The sequence below is a fragment of the Octopus bimaculoides genome, chromosome 15 (genome assembly GCF_001194135.2).
Source record: "Octopus bimaculoides isolate UCB-OBI-ISO-001 chromosome 15, ASM119413v2, whole genome shotgun sequence".
Taxonomy (NCBI): Eukaryota; Metazoa; Mollusca; class Cephalopoda; order Octopoda; family Octopodidae; genus Octopus; species Octopus bimaculoides.
The window spans coordinates 33,418,124-33,435,465 of NC_068995.1; the positions used below are offsets into that span (position 1 = coordinate 33,418,124).

The 17,342-nt window shown below is 31.2% G+C and overlaps 1 protein-coding gene across 7 annotated transcripts in view; it reads left to right on the top strand.

The window, feature by feature from the left end:
* The window catches only part of LOC106880614 (uncharacterized), a 78,539-nt gene that overhangs the window by 39,696 nt on the left and 21,501 nt on the right, over positions 1–17,342 (top strand). For 4 of the 7 annotated variants that reach the window (XM_052973238.1, XM_014930628.2, XM_014930630.2 and 1 more), the window contains one exon: positions 3,221–14,504. The exons of 1 other annotated variant lie outside the window; for it this stretch is intronic. In XM_052973238.1, coding sequence (XP_052829198.1) covers positions 3,221–4,276 — 1,056 coding nt within the window. In that variant the 3' untranslated portion in view covers positions 4,277–14,504. Of the gene's footprint in view, positions 1–1,336; positions 1,484–3,220; positions 14,505–17,342 lie in introns of those variants that run through there. 2 more of the 7 variants (XM_052973239.1, XR_008265623.1) reach the window with 2 other exon arrangements.

A 17,342-nucleotide genomic window follows, 5' to 3' on the forward strand; every position in this document is an offset into this window, starting at 1 on the left:
GTCCTCAGCAGTTACAGCCCATGTTTCACTGCCATGTAGCATGGTTGTTCGTACGCATGCGTCATACAGTCTGCCTTTTACTCTGAGTGAGAGTCCCTTTGTCGCCAGCAGGGGTAAGAGCTCTCTAAACTTTGCCCAGGCTATTCTTATTCTAGCAGCTACACTTTCAGCGCACCCACCCCCACTACTAACTTGGTCGCCCAGATAGCGGAAGCTATCGACTACCTCTAGTTTTTCACCCTGGAATGAGATAGAAGTTGTTTCCTGTTTGTTTGCAGTCTTTATTGCACCTGAACATCTGCCACATTCTAAAAATAGTTACAGGATATGCATGAGTAATTCAAAACAATGTGAATAAATATGCATTACATTTGACAAAGTAATTTGAATGCTAAAGGGTTAAATGACTGGGTAGCATCTGGATGTTGCCTGAATCTCGTGTTAGGTTGGGGATGAAGTCAGTCTTGTATCTGGATAAGAGTATGTATTCGAGGTAGCAGTAAGAAGCTTGTTAATGTAGAACAGTATTAGTGTTGGCGATACAACCAAACCACAATGCATCACAAAGTTAACAATTTGAAATATAGAGGTCTTTGTAGCACATACAACAATGAAGTCTAATTGGACATTTCATCTAAGAGATGGTAAGCTGAACTAGTAGGTACTCATGCCAAAGACTGCTGAAAGATTTGCTGATGTCACAGAGAACAACACTGTTTTCACTGAAATCCTCTACAGAACTTGATGGTTACCAAGAAGAGATAGAGGTTTAAAGTAGTGAGACAGTAATTGCTAGCCATACTTGCATCTTTGAGATGTTGGCAGTAAGAAGGATGGATCAATAAAGATGTGGGAAAATTTCCTTGGGATGCTTTCTGCATGAACAACACAGACATAAGTGGGTACTTAACATACTTAATGAAGTGAATTTTAAAATATTTCATCAAAATTTTACTCATATAGAAAACAAAAAAAGTATAATGAGAATTCTTTTTCCAAAGATAATGTAGACAACTTCAAAATTAAAATTTAAAAAAGCTGAAGTACATCTAACCTACTGTAATCTTATATCTTAATACTGCCGACAAGAAATAGTTTATTTACACTTTTAATTTTTTCATTTAATCTTCCTCTCAATTTCATTAGTTATTCTATATTTAAAGAATTATATTACTTAACTACATGACAACATTATTGGAGTAAAGCTACTGACATTTAAAACTTCTCCAAGCTTAAAATAGATTTTTTTTTTCCCTCTCTCTAATTGACAAAGCAGCTGCTGAACTCTGTAGCTTACAACTTATTACTTTATGAAATAAGTGTAAGCTATTTACTTAATAGGTAGTCTTTTATCTCCAACTACTGTTACTGTGATAGATGTATCCAATAACAGTTCCTTAGATGACAATGATAGTTTTGCAGTTACTGCAAGATTGGTTAGAACGTTTGTCAACTTAAAACAGTTGTCTGTTGAAGTTTGCAGGTAAATGTTTTGCTTTCTTACTTGTATCATCTACCTTTTTCCTTCATATTCGAAATACATATCCATTTTGCAGTCCATCTAATTTGGTTTCTTTATTTTAAGATAATCTCTATCTTTCCTAGATTCATAAGTTATTGGAAATGCTGCTTCTGAAAATTTAGTTTGATTTTAAGATATATATTCGAGAACATGCAATATATAAGCAAAAATTTATGTTAAGAACAAAATTCAAAATTTCAGTTTGATATTCAAGGATTAACTTCAAAAAGTTAGGTTCAAGATATTTAAGAATAGATAAATGTTAATAATTTTTTTATAATAGCAATATATTTGTAATATGTAGAATAATTCTGACTGTGATTTAAACCTTTTATCCAAAATTGTTGTTATTCAGTTATTCTATATTTGTTTCTATGCTGATAGGTTTGGGAGAAATATTTATTTAATTCACTGAAATGGTGAAATAAATCCAAAATCTGTCTGGCTGGGATGTCTCCTATAATTGTTAGAATAATTAATTAGTCATTGATGAGTATTGTTTTTTCTTACTGCATAATTTTATTTAACTCTTTAATGCTTCTCATCCTTTATAACACTCACCTTGAAGCATGTTTAACTAACTTTGCTGTCCAGAATCTAATATTGTTACATAATGTTTATTTTTGCATTTAATTTCCTCTGTTAAATGTATATGCAGTATCTTGTATACATACAATACATACATCTATGTATGGATGTACATGTATTTACACATAGAAAGTTCATTGTTGATTTTATCCCTTTAGATTCAGTTTATTTTGATTATATAATGTGTATATGTATATACACACATAAATTTCATTGTAGATTTTTTTCCCTTTAGATTCATTTTATGTTGATTATATAATGTTTGACATATCAGTTGTAGTAACTATGCTGTATTTGAACACAGGAAATTTGAAACCATTATATGTAAGGAAGCCAATTTTATGTCCTGTTAAATTTCAAAAACATTTCCGTTTTGAATTGTCCATTTTATAGTTTGCATTCAGTTCAGTTTTTAATTTGTCTTCATTACAATTGACAAGAGCTAGGAAATAGGAACAGTTGTGTGTATGACAAGACATTTTACCAACCTTTTATTCTAAATATAATGAACCAGTTTCTTCAATGTATAGTATTGCTAAAGGAGTATTTCTTACCATGTTACATTATACCAGAATCTGGTTCTCATTATGTAGGTTGTTGTAAGGTAGCTATTTCAGACTGTTTTGTTTTTTTTCTTTTCTATTTTAAAACTTTGCTATGCATTTCATGCAAATGTATATGGTTTGTGCAATAGATGAGTATCTCTATATATTGGAGGAGGAGTGCATGTGCTTTTTTTTTTCTTCTTGTCATTAAAAAGTTGGACAAATATCTTTCCCATAGCCTCAAGTTAACCCATACCTTATGGGTAGAAATTATTAGACTGAAATAGTAAAGAAGCTCATAAAATATATATATGTCTGTATGCTTGTGATTATGTTGTACATCTTTCTATAACTTAGTGGCTCAACAAACATTGGTAAATTAATGACTGGGGGTTAATATGGTCAATTAAACCTTTAAAGGTGGTGCCCCAGCATGGCCACAGTTATGTGACTGGTAGAAGGATATGTTGGAAGTTTTTGTACTTTTGAATTATATATACATTGTACAAAGTAGAAATAATACTTAATTCTGTTTATTATATAATATTTTTCTCTCTATTTTCAGAAGAATTTCTCCACCAAAATGGCTGACACTGTATCTGAAGGAATTCTCCTTGGGCTTGGAAATCCTCTTCTTGACATTACTGTTGTTTGCCCAGACAACACATTACTCGATAAATATGGTTTACTAGCTAACAATGCTATCATAGCTACAGATATTCACCATCCTCTGTATGAGGAGATGGTGAAAAATTACAAACCGGAATATTTACCTGGAGGTGCCACCCTTAATAGTGTGCGTGTAGCACAGTGGCTTCTGCAGAAACCAAATGCTACCACATTTTTTGGTGGTGTAGGCCAGGATAAATATGCTGAGATTTTGAAAAAGAAGTCTATTGATGTTGGTGTGAATGTGTGCTATCAAGTCCACAGTGATGTTCAAACTGGTGTTTGTGGAGCAATAATAACTGGAGAAGACCGATCACTTGTAACAGAATTGGGGGCTGCCCAACACTTCTGTGTTGATTTCTTGAAAAAACCTGAGAACTGGAAGTTAGTAGAAGCTGCTCAGTGTTATTATGCTGGCGGGTTTATTCTCCCTGTTAGTAAAGAATCAGTTATTGCCCTAGCACATCATAGTACTGAGAATAAAAAGACTATGGTTATAAACTTGCATGCGACTTTCCTCTGCAGTATGTTTGCTGACCCCAAAATAAATATCTTACCTTACGTAGATATTCTTTTTGGTAACAGTGATGAAGCTGCTGAATTTTGTTCTATAATGGGATTCCCGAATAAGGACTTGAAGCAAATGGCGCTACAGGTGGCGGCATTGCCAAAAGTTAATTCAGAAAGAGAGCGCATTGTTGTTTTTACCCAGGGCAGGGACCCCACTATAGTAGCACAAGGAGGAAAAGTATCTGAATATCCAGTGGAATCTGTAGACCATGATCTTATTAAAGATACAAATGGTTGTGGGGATTCTTTTGTTGGTGGATTCTTGTCCCAATGGGTTCTTGGCCGCTCAGTACAGGATTGTGTCAGGTGTGGTTTTTATGCTGCCAAAGTTGTCATTCAGCACTATGGTTGCCAATATCCAGTGAAACCAAATTTTGTTTAAACATCCTCCTTCTTATAAAATTATTGCTCTTTTGAGATGGTCAGAAGCCCTCTGAGGCTTCTTTTTTAAATTACTTAAGAATTAAGGATAAAATTCGAAGAAGTGACTTTTTGTTTGTATTTATGAAACTATTATTGGATAACTTGATTTTTCCCTATTTGTCTAGATTTTGAGCAAAGCATTAAAAGTTTCTCATGCTTATTTACTAATTATAATGATATGGCATGTTAAATACCTCACATACATATTGCTTTTGATTTTATATAATTATAAGCATCTTTAATGTTTCTTAAAATTATATGACTCTAAAAGACTTGATATGTGGTTAGCATGAAAGTAATAAAATAGTGTCATTTCTGTTGAGATTTTTTTTCTTTTTCTTGGACAGTTGGTTGACAAGAGAAAATATGGATTTAAAAAAATTTAATCTGTGTTCCATACTTTAGATTTTCAATTGCGTGATTTATCATTTGTAAGAATATACATTTTCAATTTATATACAAATAACTGTTGTTTCATTGAATTTGAGTTTATTGAAATTCCATCGCAGCTACATAAGTTAGAGATTATGCACATACTCATGTTTCTGTTCATCTGTTGAAATTTATTTTCCTTCCACTTAGAAATTCCATCTTAAATTGAATCTCAATATATATATTTTTAATTTCTCAATTGTAGTACTTAAATTCTTATGGGTCCTTTAGATAGAGCAATTCTTAAATGTAACTTTAGTAACTATATATATATATGGGAGAATATACAAAAAATAACAACAGACGAGGACAGGTGGTGTAAATAACAAAAGTATATATTAGTATGACGCTCGGGAATACGGAAAGTCTTTGACGCTTATATATATATATATATATATATATATATATATATATATTATTAATTTTCTATAAATGACATATATTTTCAATTATTTACTTGTCTTGTGCAGTAGTTTATATTTGGTTGCAGCATTTGCAGAGATAATTATGATAATGTACTGCCCCTGAGTTGTTTATATTTCACTTATTTGTTAATTTATTTTTTAATTGCTAGATATGTAAAATTTTAGAAATTCAGATTGCATATAATTTAGAAAGTTAGTTTTACTTCTCATTTTTATTTCTTGAAAGAATTCATAGTACCAATTCTTTAAAAGTTTTCCTATTTGTGATAGATAATAGATATCAGAAGGCTAATGTTTGGCCAGGATGTGGTGTACATAGCCTATTGAATCAATTCCAATAATGACTCTTATATATTATCAATCTTACAAAATTTGGGTCTCAATGTTAACCCTGGCAGCATTTGAACCTAGAACATTGAAGTACCATAGTGCACACATATATTGACTGTTTCCCATCATTCTTACTTTCATTTGAACCTAGAACATTGCAATGCTCTATTTATTGAAGTATATATACATGTATTGGTTGTCTCTCATCACACCCTTACATTTATTTCATTCATCAAATATAGAAATCCTTTTTTCGTATAAAATAGTTGATTGTTTACAACTGCTAATTTCCAGTATTATTTGTTAGTGATTAGAAATTTTAATTTATTTTGAGCATGAGATTTTCCTTGGTTGCTTTTCTATCTCATCGTTCTGGTTATATTCAGTATACATGTAATGTATGTGTTAAGGATGATACAACACATTCCTAATTCAGTAGCACTATAAAATTGTGGAATGCAATCAAATAGGATAAATACATCTTGTATTATTAAAAGTTGGATATTCTTCTTGAATGTGAATAAGAGAATAACTTTTTTTTTCCCCCTCCCTGTAAACTAATCTTGTAGTTTATATACAGCTAGTTTCAATAAAGTTGCTGGTTAGTACTTTTGTGGTTTTGAAATCTATTACCTCTTTATGCTGTACTAAAGATGCAATGGGGTAGTTAATAGAATGTCCTTACTAATCCACTAACTTCCTGTAAATGTTGCAACAAAACATAAGAAATATAGAAGAGGAAATCATTTTTGTCAAGTGTCTCCTCTGCTCTTATTTCATGCCTTCATCTCATTAATATTTATGTAATCAACAACTACACTGTTGCCATGGCCATCAAACCAGCTCTCCCTTATTGTAAAATATTAATCTATTTTAAATGGATATGATCTGTTTGTGTGTGTGTGTGTGTATAAATATTTTTGTTTCTTTTTATGAAACTTTTTTCTGAATAAATCATGAACTAACTTTGTGTGTGTGAGATCATTTGTGAGCTACACTGCTGCAATGAAATTGGTTAGCTGGAATTTGTTGCATAAAAGCCATTTCCTGATTTTGAGGTTACCTATATTTTGGATATTGGTATTGATTCTAAACATTAAGGTTGATATTAGTATTTGGGTCCTATGATTTTGTAGTAAGCTCATTCACTGCCAGAACAGAGAGCCAGGAGTAATGTGATGTTGCTGATTATTTCTTCTTGGCAAATAAGCCTAAATTGCATAAAATCTTCATTTTGTCTGTACACAGAATACTTGCCATTTCCATTGTCATTTTTGACTTGCTGTTAAATGAAGTCTCATCAAGCCATTGCCATATTTTCTTCTCTAGTTGTAGGCCTACTTGTCCATGCTGGCCTATTACAAGTTGGTCAAAGTAGTCCAGTGGTCAGATGATTCACCTTCATCATTAGCACTTTGTGGCAAAATTTGTACTCTGAGTACAGAGATCCAGACCAAATACCTCACCATATTCTATGTGATTTTCTGCTAATTCACCTCATGCTGCAGCTAGTAATTGTAATGGAGCCACTCTTTATATGAAATTCACCCATAAAAGTTGTATTAGAAAATCTTATGTTAATACAGTTATATCTTAGAAAGTGAAGTTAAAGATGTTTTTTTGCAAAAATCAAGCAGTGTTAGACTCAATTTTTGCATGATATATTAAATAGCACATACACACACACTAAAATTTAGTATATATTCTTTGTACATTTTCCCTGATATTATTGTCTTTTGTTTACCATATGCCTCAATTGATTGTATATATATATGATGGATTTACTGATAGGTTACACTAGGTGCAAGTTGTTCTAAGAAAACTTGCAGAAAATTTAGTTATGAGATAAAATTTAGAAGACAGAGCAACAAGAACGAGATGTAAAGTTTGAAAATCATATTTCTGAAGCTGCATTCCACTATAGGACTTTAAAGTATTTTAATGGTCCATGTACACAAAAGATGGGAAGAATGGGCAATTTACAAGGTTTTATCTTTATCCTTGTACATAATTGAATAAAAAATTTCACACACATACACAAAACCCTATGGAATGTCCAGAATCCAAGCTCAATATCAACATGCACTGTTTAGAAAAGCATTTTTAGCTTTTTTTTTTTTTTTTTTTTGTGCATACTTAAAAAAAATAACATGATAAAAACTAAATGATGGTACATCCCGGTGATTACAGTTGTACATTTTTATATTTAGTTTTATTATCAATTATTCATATAATGGTATTTTTATGAACCAACTCGTAAACTTTGATATAGCATATGTTTCTTTCATGTCTGTTAGTAAATTCTAATCTAATTCATTGATATTTATACTATTTCATCCTTCTTCCAGCTTTATGTGTATGATATGGCTCTTGTAACTTCCTGTTTGGAATATTAACATAGGGAAAATATCTTTCACTCCTTTTGTCAACATTTTCTAAACTGAGTATGCTATTTGTGTGATTTTTCATGTGTTAGTCATCAACAGATTGATGTTGTATAGGGTTTGAAGTAACACTCCAGTCCAACACAGATCGAGGTAATCATTTTCTTCAATTTGTCTTCTACAGTTGTATAAACCTTATTACACTCTTCCCTCTACAATATACCTTCATGCTTTTGTAAAAGCTTTTCTTTCAATTTGGAGAATGCTGTTATTCTTAGAGAAAAATAATGTATTTTCAATTCAGTGATAATAATACCCTGCGAAAAGGTTTGACTGTTGTGAAAATAATAAGATCTGGGCTTGACTGTCAATTTGGTTAATGTGGTAAAGTTATTTTTGCAGCCTTCAACAGATATTTGAAATATCTTTCAATTACTTAAACCTTTTATTGTTGTTGAATTTAAGTGAAAAAGAAAATAGCTAACTAAATATCTTTGTTATTCAATATCACAAGTATTTTTTATATAGATCTAAGTGGTATTCACCTGAAATTATTTTGTTTTAAAGTTAAACCTGTTAAGTTCTTTTCCATATATCTTTCTGAAGTTTTCTTTTCAACTAGTTTCATTTTGTTGATTTTTTATTTTTTTATTTTTTGGAGTAAGTGACTTAGACTGATTCATCTTCTGAGTGGATTAAAATGGTATCAATAGAATTATTCCTTTCCTGCATTTTAGAAGGGTTTTGTTCACTTCTTTTGTTTAGTTATCTTGCATTCAAATGGATCTAATATTGTGCCTCAAGTTTTCACAGTTTCTCCTTCATCTCAAGCAACCTATTAAGGTGCTAGTTCAATAATTATTGACTTAGATTTGTTGACTCTTTCAAATGTTATTGGTGATAGGGCTTTGTTTCAACCATTCAATACCTCAGTAAGACTCTTCAAACTTTGCTGAAAATACTTACAAGGTCTATTTTTTTAATTTATTCCATGGCAACAAATCTAGTCATGATTAATACTTCAATTACATCTTTGTTTTCCCCCCCTCTTTTATAATTGTATATTATTATTATTGATCTCTTTAGCATTAAGAAATTGCCTGAAATTTTCTTTGATTACAAGTTGCTTGTAATATGTAGTTATGAAAATGTAGGATTCTTTTTACCACATTTTAATCACTTCAATTACACAGCTTTATATCTATTATAATTTTATTTTATGTGTGTCTCATTTGAATAATAACTGAGATGTATAATATTTACCAACACTTCAATAACTTTAAAAAAATTACGTTTTTCAAGGGAAATTTGTTTTACAATTTTTTAAACAAATTATTATGTCTTTAAAGCATATTCAGCAAAAAGTTTCTTTTGTTATGATTCTTTTTTTAAGCTGTTAAATTGATTTATTGGTACTGTTTTTAACCTAAATAACTGAATGTGTCAGAACTATCCTAAGTAGATTATCGTTTAACTTATAAAGTATTATTTCTAATTTAACAAAGTAATCTGTTTTTACTTTGCAAAAAGCCCTAAAGACACAACTTTGAACCTTGATAAATATTAGTTCAATAAATTTCATCTGTTGGAAATGTCCATTTATAAATTAGATATTTTCTCTGATGATTTGAAAAACTTACTATTAAGAACAGCATTAGAGAATACTAATTATTTGAAAAAATTCAGTCTTTTTTCTTTCCAAAGAAGGAAGCAAAAAAAAAAAACAAAAACACAAAAATACCTGAAATGAATGGATGTCTTAAAAACACAAATTTCAATTGTTTGTGGAACCCTAAACTGTCCAGTCAGCATTCACAGGGCGCCTTTACCAGAGAAAGATTTCCTACTCTTCCCCTATTTAAATCTGCTAACATTGTAGTAGGGAAATTCATGTTTGAGTCTGAAGTGGTAAATCTAACAATTTCATGTAAGATTTTCAAGTGTCTGGAAATGTATAAGATATATTAATTCTTATATTACAAGATGGGATAGTATAATTTTGACATTAAGTTTATATTTTTAGCATTTTGGAAAGGGGCTGGAAAATATTTGAATTGTTGTCATATTAAAAAAATTTCCTTAATAAATATATGTAGACATTAAAATACATTTGAGTTCTTCAATAAAACATGTAGTGTAGTGTTTATAACTTAACATAATTATTCTGTAATTGGTGAGGGGTATATTTGGTACATACAGCAAGATTATATGAATTACATTTTGTAAAGAATTTCTCTTTGAAATCTTTGAATCTGTGTAAATATAAAGAAACAAGGCTTGGTTTCTGTATTAAGCCCATTAGAAACTCTAATGTATTAAAACTGAAGTTGCACTAAGATCTGAGTTATGGTAAAAAGGAAGGTCTCAAATTGTATGTGCTTGAAATGTTTCACTTGAATTTGCTGCAGATAATAATAATATCTGACAGCTCTGTATATAGCACAATGCTTTCAGATTTTCTTGTCTGAGATTTCAAGAAAGCTATCCATTGTACACCTGTCAATTTCCTCCTGTTCCTGTGTCTTTATTGTTTAATTCAATTCCATTTTTAGGTTTAATTTTACAACCATTTTCATTGTTTATTGTATAACATTTTGATCATCAACCCACAAACAAAGCAGATAAAACTTGTTCAAACACTTTCCTTTTTGGCTTTAGACATAAGACTGCAGTTAGTTATGAACTTGTAGTGAAATAACTAAGGATGTTATGTTGTAATATTGGTTTTCCTATCATGTGATGATTCAGAAATTACTATTTTACTAATGCACTGATGACTATAAATAAATTTTAGCAGTTTATTCAATTTTTAAAAAATTTTGTTTTCTACATTCCAGTAATTCTCTTTGTTAAAAAAGATATGTACAAACTATCGAACAAGAGATCTTTCTTTTTGTTTTCATAATGTATGTGTGTATATGTATGTATATGCATGTGTGTATATATGTATGTTATGTGCATGCATTGTGTGTGTGTGTGTATATATATATATATATATATATGTGTATATGAGAAAGAGAGAGTGAGTATTGGACAATGCTAAAGCAAGCATGGTGTAAATATTCACAAACTAGTGCTCAGATAAATAAGAACTCAAATTCCGACTCTTTTATCCTGGACAGGTATCTCTAGTGTAAAAAGTCAGTTATAAGAACAATCGTTGTGTATGTATGGAAGTAAAAAGGCAGATAAACATAAGTAAGCTTGATGAGTATATTTACATAGAATACAAAACAAACAAAAGGAGTTATGTAATCTTGACAACTGTTTCAGGTGAAACATGTCTTATGCTATAACCACCTCATAAAAGACCAATAGCATTGTAGGTGTATAGAATAACACAAGTTCTTACAGATCCATAAGGTTGTCATGACATCTTCATCAGAAGAATGTGACTAAAAGCATATTTCACAGCAGTGTTTACAAATATATAATCTTAAAATGGGGGTAGAGTGGAAATGAGTGGGGGAGGGGCTAAAGGGAAAATGAGAGAAAGGAGAGGTAACTAAAGTGGAATTAGTACTATGAAACATCAGCTGGTGATAACCAGAGAAAAGAAAAGTAAAGTACATTTATAAGGGCAAGGATGTGACCAGCACCAGGGTGGTTGCAGATCATATTCTTTATTTGTGTTTATCTACCTTTTTACTTCTGTGTGTGCATATTTGGATGTATGTTATATGTATGGTTTATATATATATATATATATATATATATATATATATATATATATAATGTGTGTGTGTGTGTGTGTGTGTGTGTAGTATAAATATACAGTATATATAATTTTTCAACATTTTAGGGGTTTGTATTTTTTTTTAGTTTTAAAATGCGAATACATCACAAATTTCTTCTCAATAAGATGTTATTGATATATTTTTCTTATGTAAACTGTCTCAAATTTCTGTATTTATCTATTGGTTCTTGTGTCTAACTATTTAATGAAATGTTTGCTAATGCATTCAGGGTTTCCTTTTAGCCAAAAGGGATAGTTTTCATATGTAGCATCACTGCCACTTTATAAATGTATTCAATATGTTGTCACATTTATTTGTGTAATTTCCAATTGGTAAAGGGGTCCTAGTCTTCCATAACTTTCTCCTCCCTTTGTACAATTCATTTCTCATTTTTTTTTAAACATGAACACAAAATGTGCCCCAAAAGTAACAAGCTTCTACATATAAAATAACTCTATCAGTTTACCTTGGTTACCTCAACCATTTCACCGTGTTTTTTTTTTTTTGTGTGTCTATTCATACTTGTCTGAAGAATTACAGTTGGTGAAACACTAATCACATCAGAGACTGATATTGAAAATAGTGTAGGGTTTCTGCTTAGTTTTATTCTCAGTAAGTTGATACTTAATATTCTTCATGTAATCACTGTAAGGATTCTATTTAATTAAATTCTAATCAAAATTTAATCAATGATATTTCAAATGAAATAATACTATGAAAACAGTAACAGCATTATAATATAAATAAAACATGCTTTTTATTATCCTTTGAAATCTCATACTACTTCACAATTTTATTTTAACTTTTGGGCCTTATGTGTGTGTCTATCTGTGCATGTATGTTAGTATATATGTATGTTAATGTGTATGATTATGATTTGTGAGGGCTACCTGTTCGGTTTCTCTCATCTTTCATGATTTGGGGCTTGTTAATCAAGTTGACTTTGTTGTCTATTCAGGTTGTTGTTTACTTCTTTCTCTGTATTGTTATTTTTGTTATTCATAACACCATAAAGTACCTTGTTAATCTGAATTGTGTTACCATGAAAGGTACACTTGTTTGTCTTGACCCTCTCCTACCATAAGGTGTACAGGGTGGGGGGCTCTCTTGATGTTGATCAGCTCGCAAGGCAGCATATTGTATAGCACTGACTGAAAAGGTTGTGTGTGTTCTCCCTCCCCCCGCCCCTGCCAACCCCCCCTCACTTCACTATGTTCTACACTTAAGTGAAGCAACCACTCATGACACAATTGAGTGTTTCTTATTGTCTAATTTTACCCAACTGACCCCTCTCTCTTCTTTCCAAGTTGAACTACATTCACACACAGTGGATACCAATGACTGTAAATATATATTGAAATATCCATGACTTGGATCATTTGAACTGTCTTTTGATACATTATTCATGGAATTTTTAATTCAACCATTATAGTTGATAAAACATGTTTGTCTTTACTGCTGGCATCTTATATTCAATATCTGATTGTCTTTATCTTTGAGCTGCTATGATATATTTATGACTTTGACTTAACTATATTGTACTAAAATTGTGTGTGATCTTTGATTGAAGTATCTGCTTAACATTTGAGCTTGTGTCTGTGTATGTGTATGTATGTGTGTGTGTGTGTGTGTGTGTGTGTGTGTGTGTGCTTATACATGTCAGCATATGTAATTAAATTCTTCTATAATGGTTTTCTCATGAATATCCTCAATAGTAATTATTATGATTATTGCGATTTAATTTCTTCGACTATGTGTAGGCAGTTCACCTGAGAATGTTTGAGCCTGTTTGATCTTTTGGTTGTATACAGTGATGCTATCTTGAGTACTTCGTACAACCATTAGAAAGTAGTTGACATCTGTTATATTTTGAAAGATCATTACACAAAGTAGAATGGTTAAGCTGATAATTGGAGATAGTGAATGTTTGAATATGTTTGAAATATGCTGATGTTTCTCTTAAGTGGAAGTGAAAGCATTGTTTTAGTTATGTAGTTCCAACTTCAAAACTTTTTTTTTTTCATCAGCTCAACAAATTTTTGTATTTAATGTTGTATTTTGGTTGTTTCATCACATTTCCTTATAAATTAATATTTGTATTTGAAACAAATTTTTTATCTGTATACTGTTGTTATTCATGTTGTTGCTGTTTTGTTTAATTAACAAAGCTAACTTTGTGATTTTGTCTTCATAAAAGCATTTTGATTGCTGAAACTAAAATTAAATGTAATTCTTGATAGTCGTCTTCAAATAAAAGAGGTGGGTAACTGTGCTCTGGCTGGTAAACATTTTTATTAATTTTCATTTGACAACTTTCTTACTATTAACTTAGAAAATACATTTCATTATGCATTATTAATTTGGAGTTAATTGATAAAGTAAATGTTAAGACAAGCTTCAATTTGAGGTGATAATTTTGTTACATCTACTGACAGATGGAGGTGTCATTTATGGTTGCCACTTAACTGACTTTATGATGGATAATGTGGGACGCAAAATTACACTTCTACCCACAATGTAACATTTAAGCCATGCTAGCATGGAAAACCAAATTATTCATGTGTTTTTCCAGCTTTAATTCATAGTTATATATCTTTTTTTTTTTTTTGTTTTTGTTTTGAACTTCAATATAAACATGATGTAATTATTTTCTGAGAACTTGGAACTTTTAAAAGATATATATACCATTTTTTAAAATGTAAAATACATGAATATATTTATGTAACTATTAACTTTCAGTCTCTTACTGAATAAGTATTAGAAATATTAAAAAGCCTTTTTTTTTTTTTTTCTTTCAAAGTATATATGATTATTTGTGTTTATATTGAATCTTTTAATGTTTATAAATGAATAAAATAAGAGAAACCTTAAAAATTTGACCCCACTTTTCTATTTGGTGCTTTGTGTGGTATTTTAAGATGTTTAAAGGCAAATATGAAAATAAATCTCTATTGTATTAATGGATCTACCTCAGATTAATTCATGGAATAGTCACTCATCTGGTTCTATTCACATGTGATGCATCACTTGTCAGATTATATTATTTTGCCTAGTAATTCATATCAAGTCAAAGAAAACTTGCTAAAATTTGGTACATTTAATTCTAGTTTTGTATTTAACACGTAACCTTCGACATGACAGCTTTGATTAATTGACATGCTGTAATATTTTTAGTTTGTCTGCTCACAAAAGTTTGGAAAGTCATTTTTTTTTTTACCAATAATTAAAATGTTTTATTAATTATTTTCCATTCCCATTATACTTGCTACTAATTAAGTTTAAAAAAAAAAATGAAAACTAAGAACAAAGATTGAATTGTTCAAGTCAGTCAGGACCCTACTTCTTATTTTCACCATTTTGGCAGCCATAACAGCTACTGACATGAAACCGACAACAGAAATCAAAATCGACCCAAGAGTTTTTGTCAGGATGAGGTCCAAATATAGTCTTCAGATTCATTTGTTTCTTTGAAGTTAGAATTAATAATGTTCTGTAATAATAGTTGCAGTTGCTGGCACTAGTCATAAACTTGTAAAACTTTTAGTATCACTTTTAAAGTTGACACTTGTCATTAACCCTTTACTATTTAAACTGGCCTTATCTGGCCCTAATATTCCACCAGTTTTATATTTAAACTGACCAGATCTGGCCTCTACCTTATAATATCATTCTAAAAATAATCATGTTAGTGTAATTTCATGTGTATGAGATGATGTATGATTGATTCAAAACAATGTGAATAAATAAGTATTCTGAATGCTAAAGGGTTACAGTATTTTGCAAATGTGTATCTTAGCTAGAGAGAAAAAAAATCTATTAACATTTAGTCCAAATAAATCATTAAAATTGCTCTAACTCTGTACAGACATTGAATTTTAAACTAGATTACTTCAGATGTTTTAATTTTATTAATTAGCTTCAACAAATCCTAATCTGTGATATTGTCATTTCTAAAAACATTCTATCAAATGGTATTCAAATTCAGTACCTTTCATTCTTTCTTTCTTTAAACATAAAGGGAAAATACTTTAATACTACGACTATAGCTATTTAGATTTGTAGTAGGTATTGGATTCTATATGATATCTCATAAATTTTAAGAAATCAAAGGAGGCTGTCTTTATGTAGAAATTCTATAATGTAGAGGCCATTTCTTATTAAAGAAACAAATAGGGAAACTTGAACTCAGAAATAAAACCTAGTAAAATACATAAAATATGTTGCTGACAATGAGTCTAACAAGTACACGTGTGTGTGTGTGTAATGTAATATAAAATGGTTTCTATGGCTTGATGTTCTTCCTAATGTCAACTTCTTCACACAGTTTACTGGGTAGTTAGGTTACTAAGTAACTTGTAAGGCAAGGCCTCTAGACTGAGGGGTATGTAGTATTGAGGGAGGGGAGCTTTATGCTTGGTAAGAGAGGTTAAAGTACATGAAAGGGACAGGAATGAGTGTCTTTGCTGCAGAGGAGATTGGCTACCCCAATTGGAAAAGGAAACAAGATGATGGTGAAGAGATGTCGGGGCATCTTTGGGACTGTGAAATATATGAGTAATCCAGAGTATAGGACAAGGTAAATGGGAAGGTAAGTTCTTGAGAGTATGAAAGGAATGTGTTGTAGTTTGCGGTGGTGTGGAGGAAATAGGAGCGGAGCAGGAAGGTAATAGATGTCGGCACAGGTGGTATGAAGTGTGTGGGGAGGGATGCAAGAGGAAATGCATAGTATCATGGACAAGGTCAGAGGTACATAGGGCTAGAAATAGTGAGTGATGAACAGATGCAATGGGTGCTGCTGTTGGCAGAATGAAAGGGTATATGGAGGAAAATAGGTGGTAGACAAAGGAAGTAGTTCAAAGGAGGAGGAGTGGTTGCAAAAAATGGTGGGGGTGAAATATATATGCAGTTTCATTTATATATTGGGTTGGTGCATAATTATTGTGGCTTTTTTTCCAACAAATTTTATTCAACAAAAACAGTTTAAATTATTATTCCGGAGAATATTCACCATCTGCTTCCCATTTGCTTGGCAGACTGTCATTTAAAGATGTTTTTGTTGAATAAAATTTGTTGAAAAAAAGCTGCAATAATTATGCACCAACCCAATAATTACAGCAGCTGACTGAATCGTACCCTAGCCAGAAGTGTGATGGAGGGGTGGGTGTGAGGGAGAGACCCTTCAGGGATAGAATTCATACAGAGACATAAACATTATATGCTTTATCCCTTTTGATACCAACCTGCCTGAGACTACCCCAGGTTCTATGACAGAAACATACAAATTTTAAAATCATATAAATTATATGCTAATTCAAAATTTTATGCTAACTTGTTTCAGACCCCAACTTAATAATGAGAAAGTTATTTTACTAAATTCTCTATTTTAAAAATTAGTTGAAGCAAAGGCAGCATATGGTAACTAAAGTGTTAAGGGCCTCATTTCTGCTGAGATGGAGAGGTCTTCTCAAGCACAGCAAAATCACCAATCAACTTGGCCCTTTATCATCTCCCCCATGAGGCTCAAAATCTAGTGGTTGTTATCACTACTTTCTCCCATGTCTTCCTCGGTCTTTATGTGACTGCCCTCATCAATGCGCATCATATGACCATACTTGCACATGTAATATGTATGTAAATATAAATATGCATGTGTGTGTGTGTGTGTGTGCACACACACACACACACACACACACACACACACACACACACACACACAC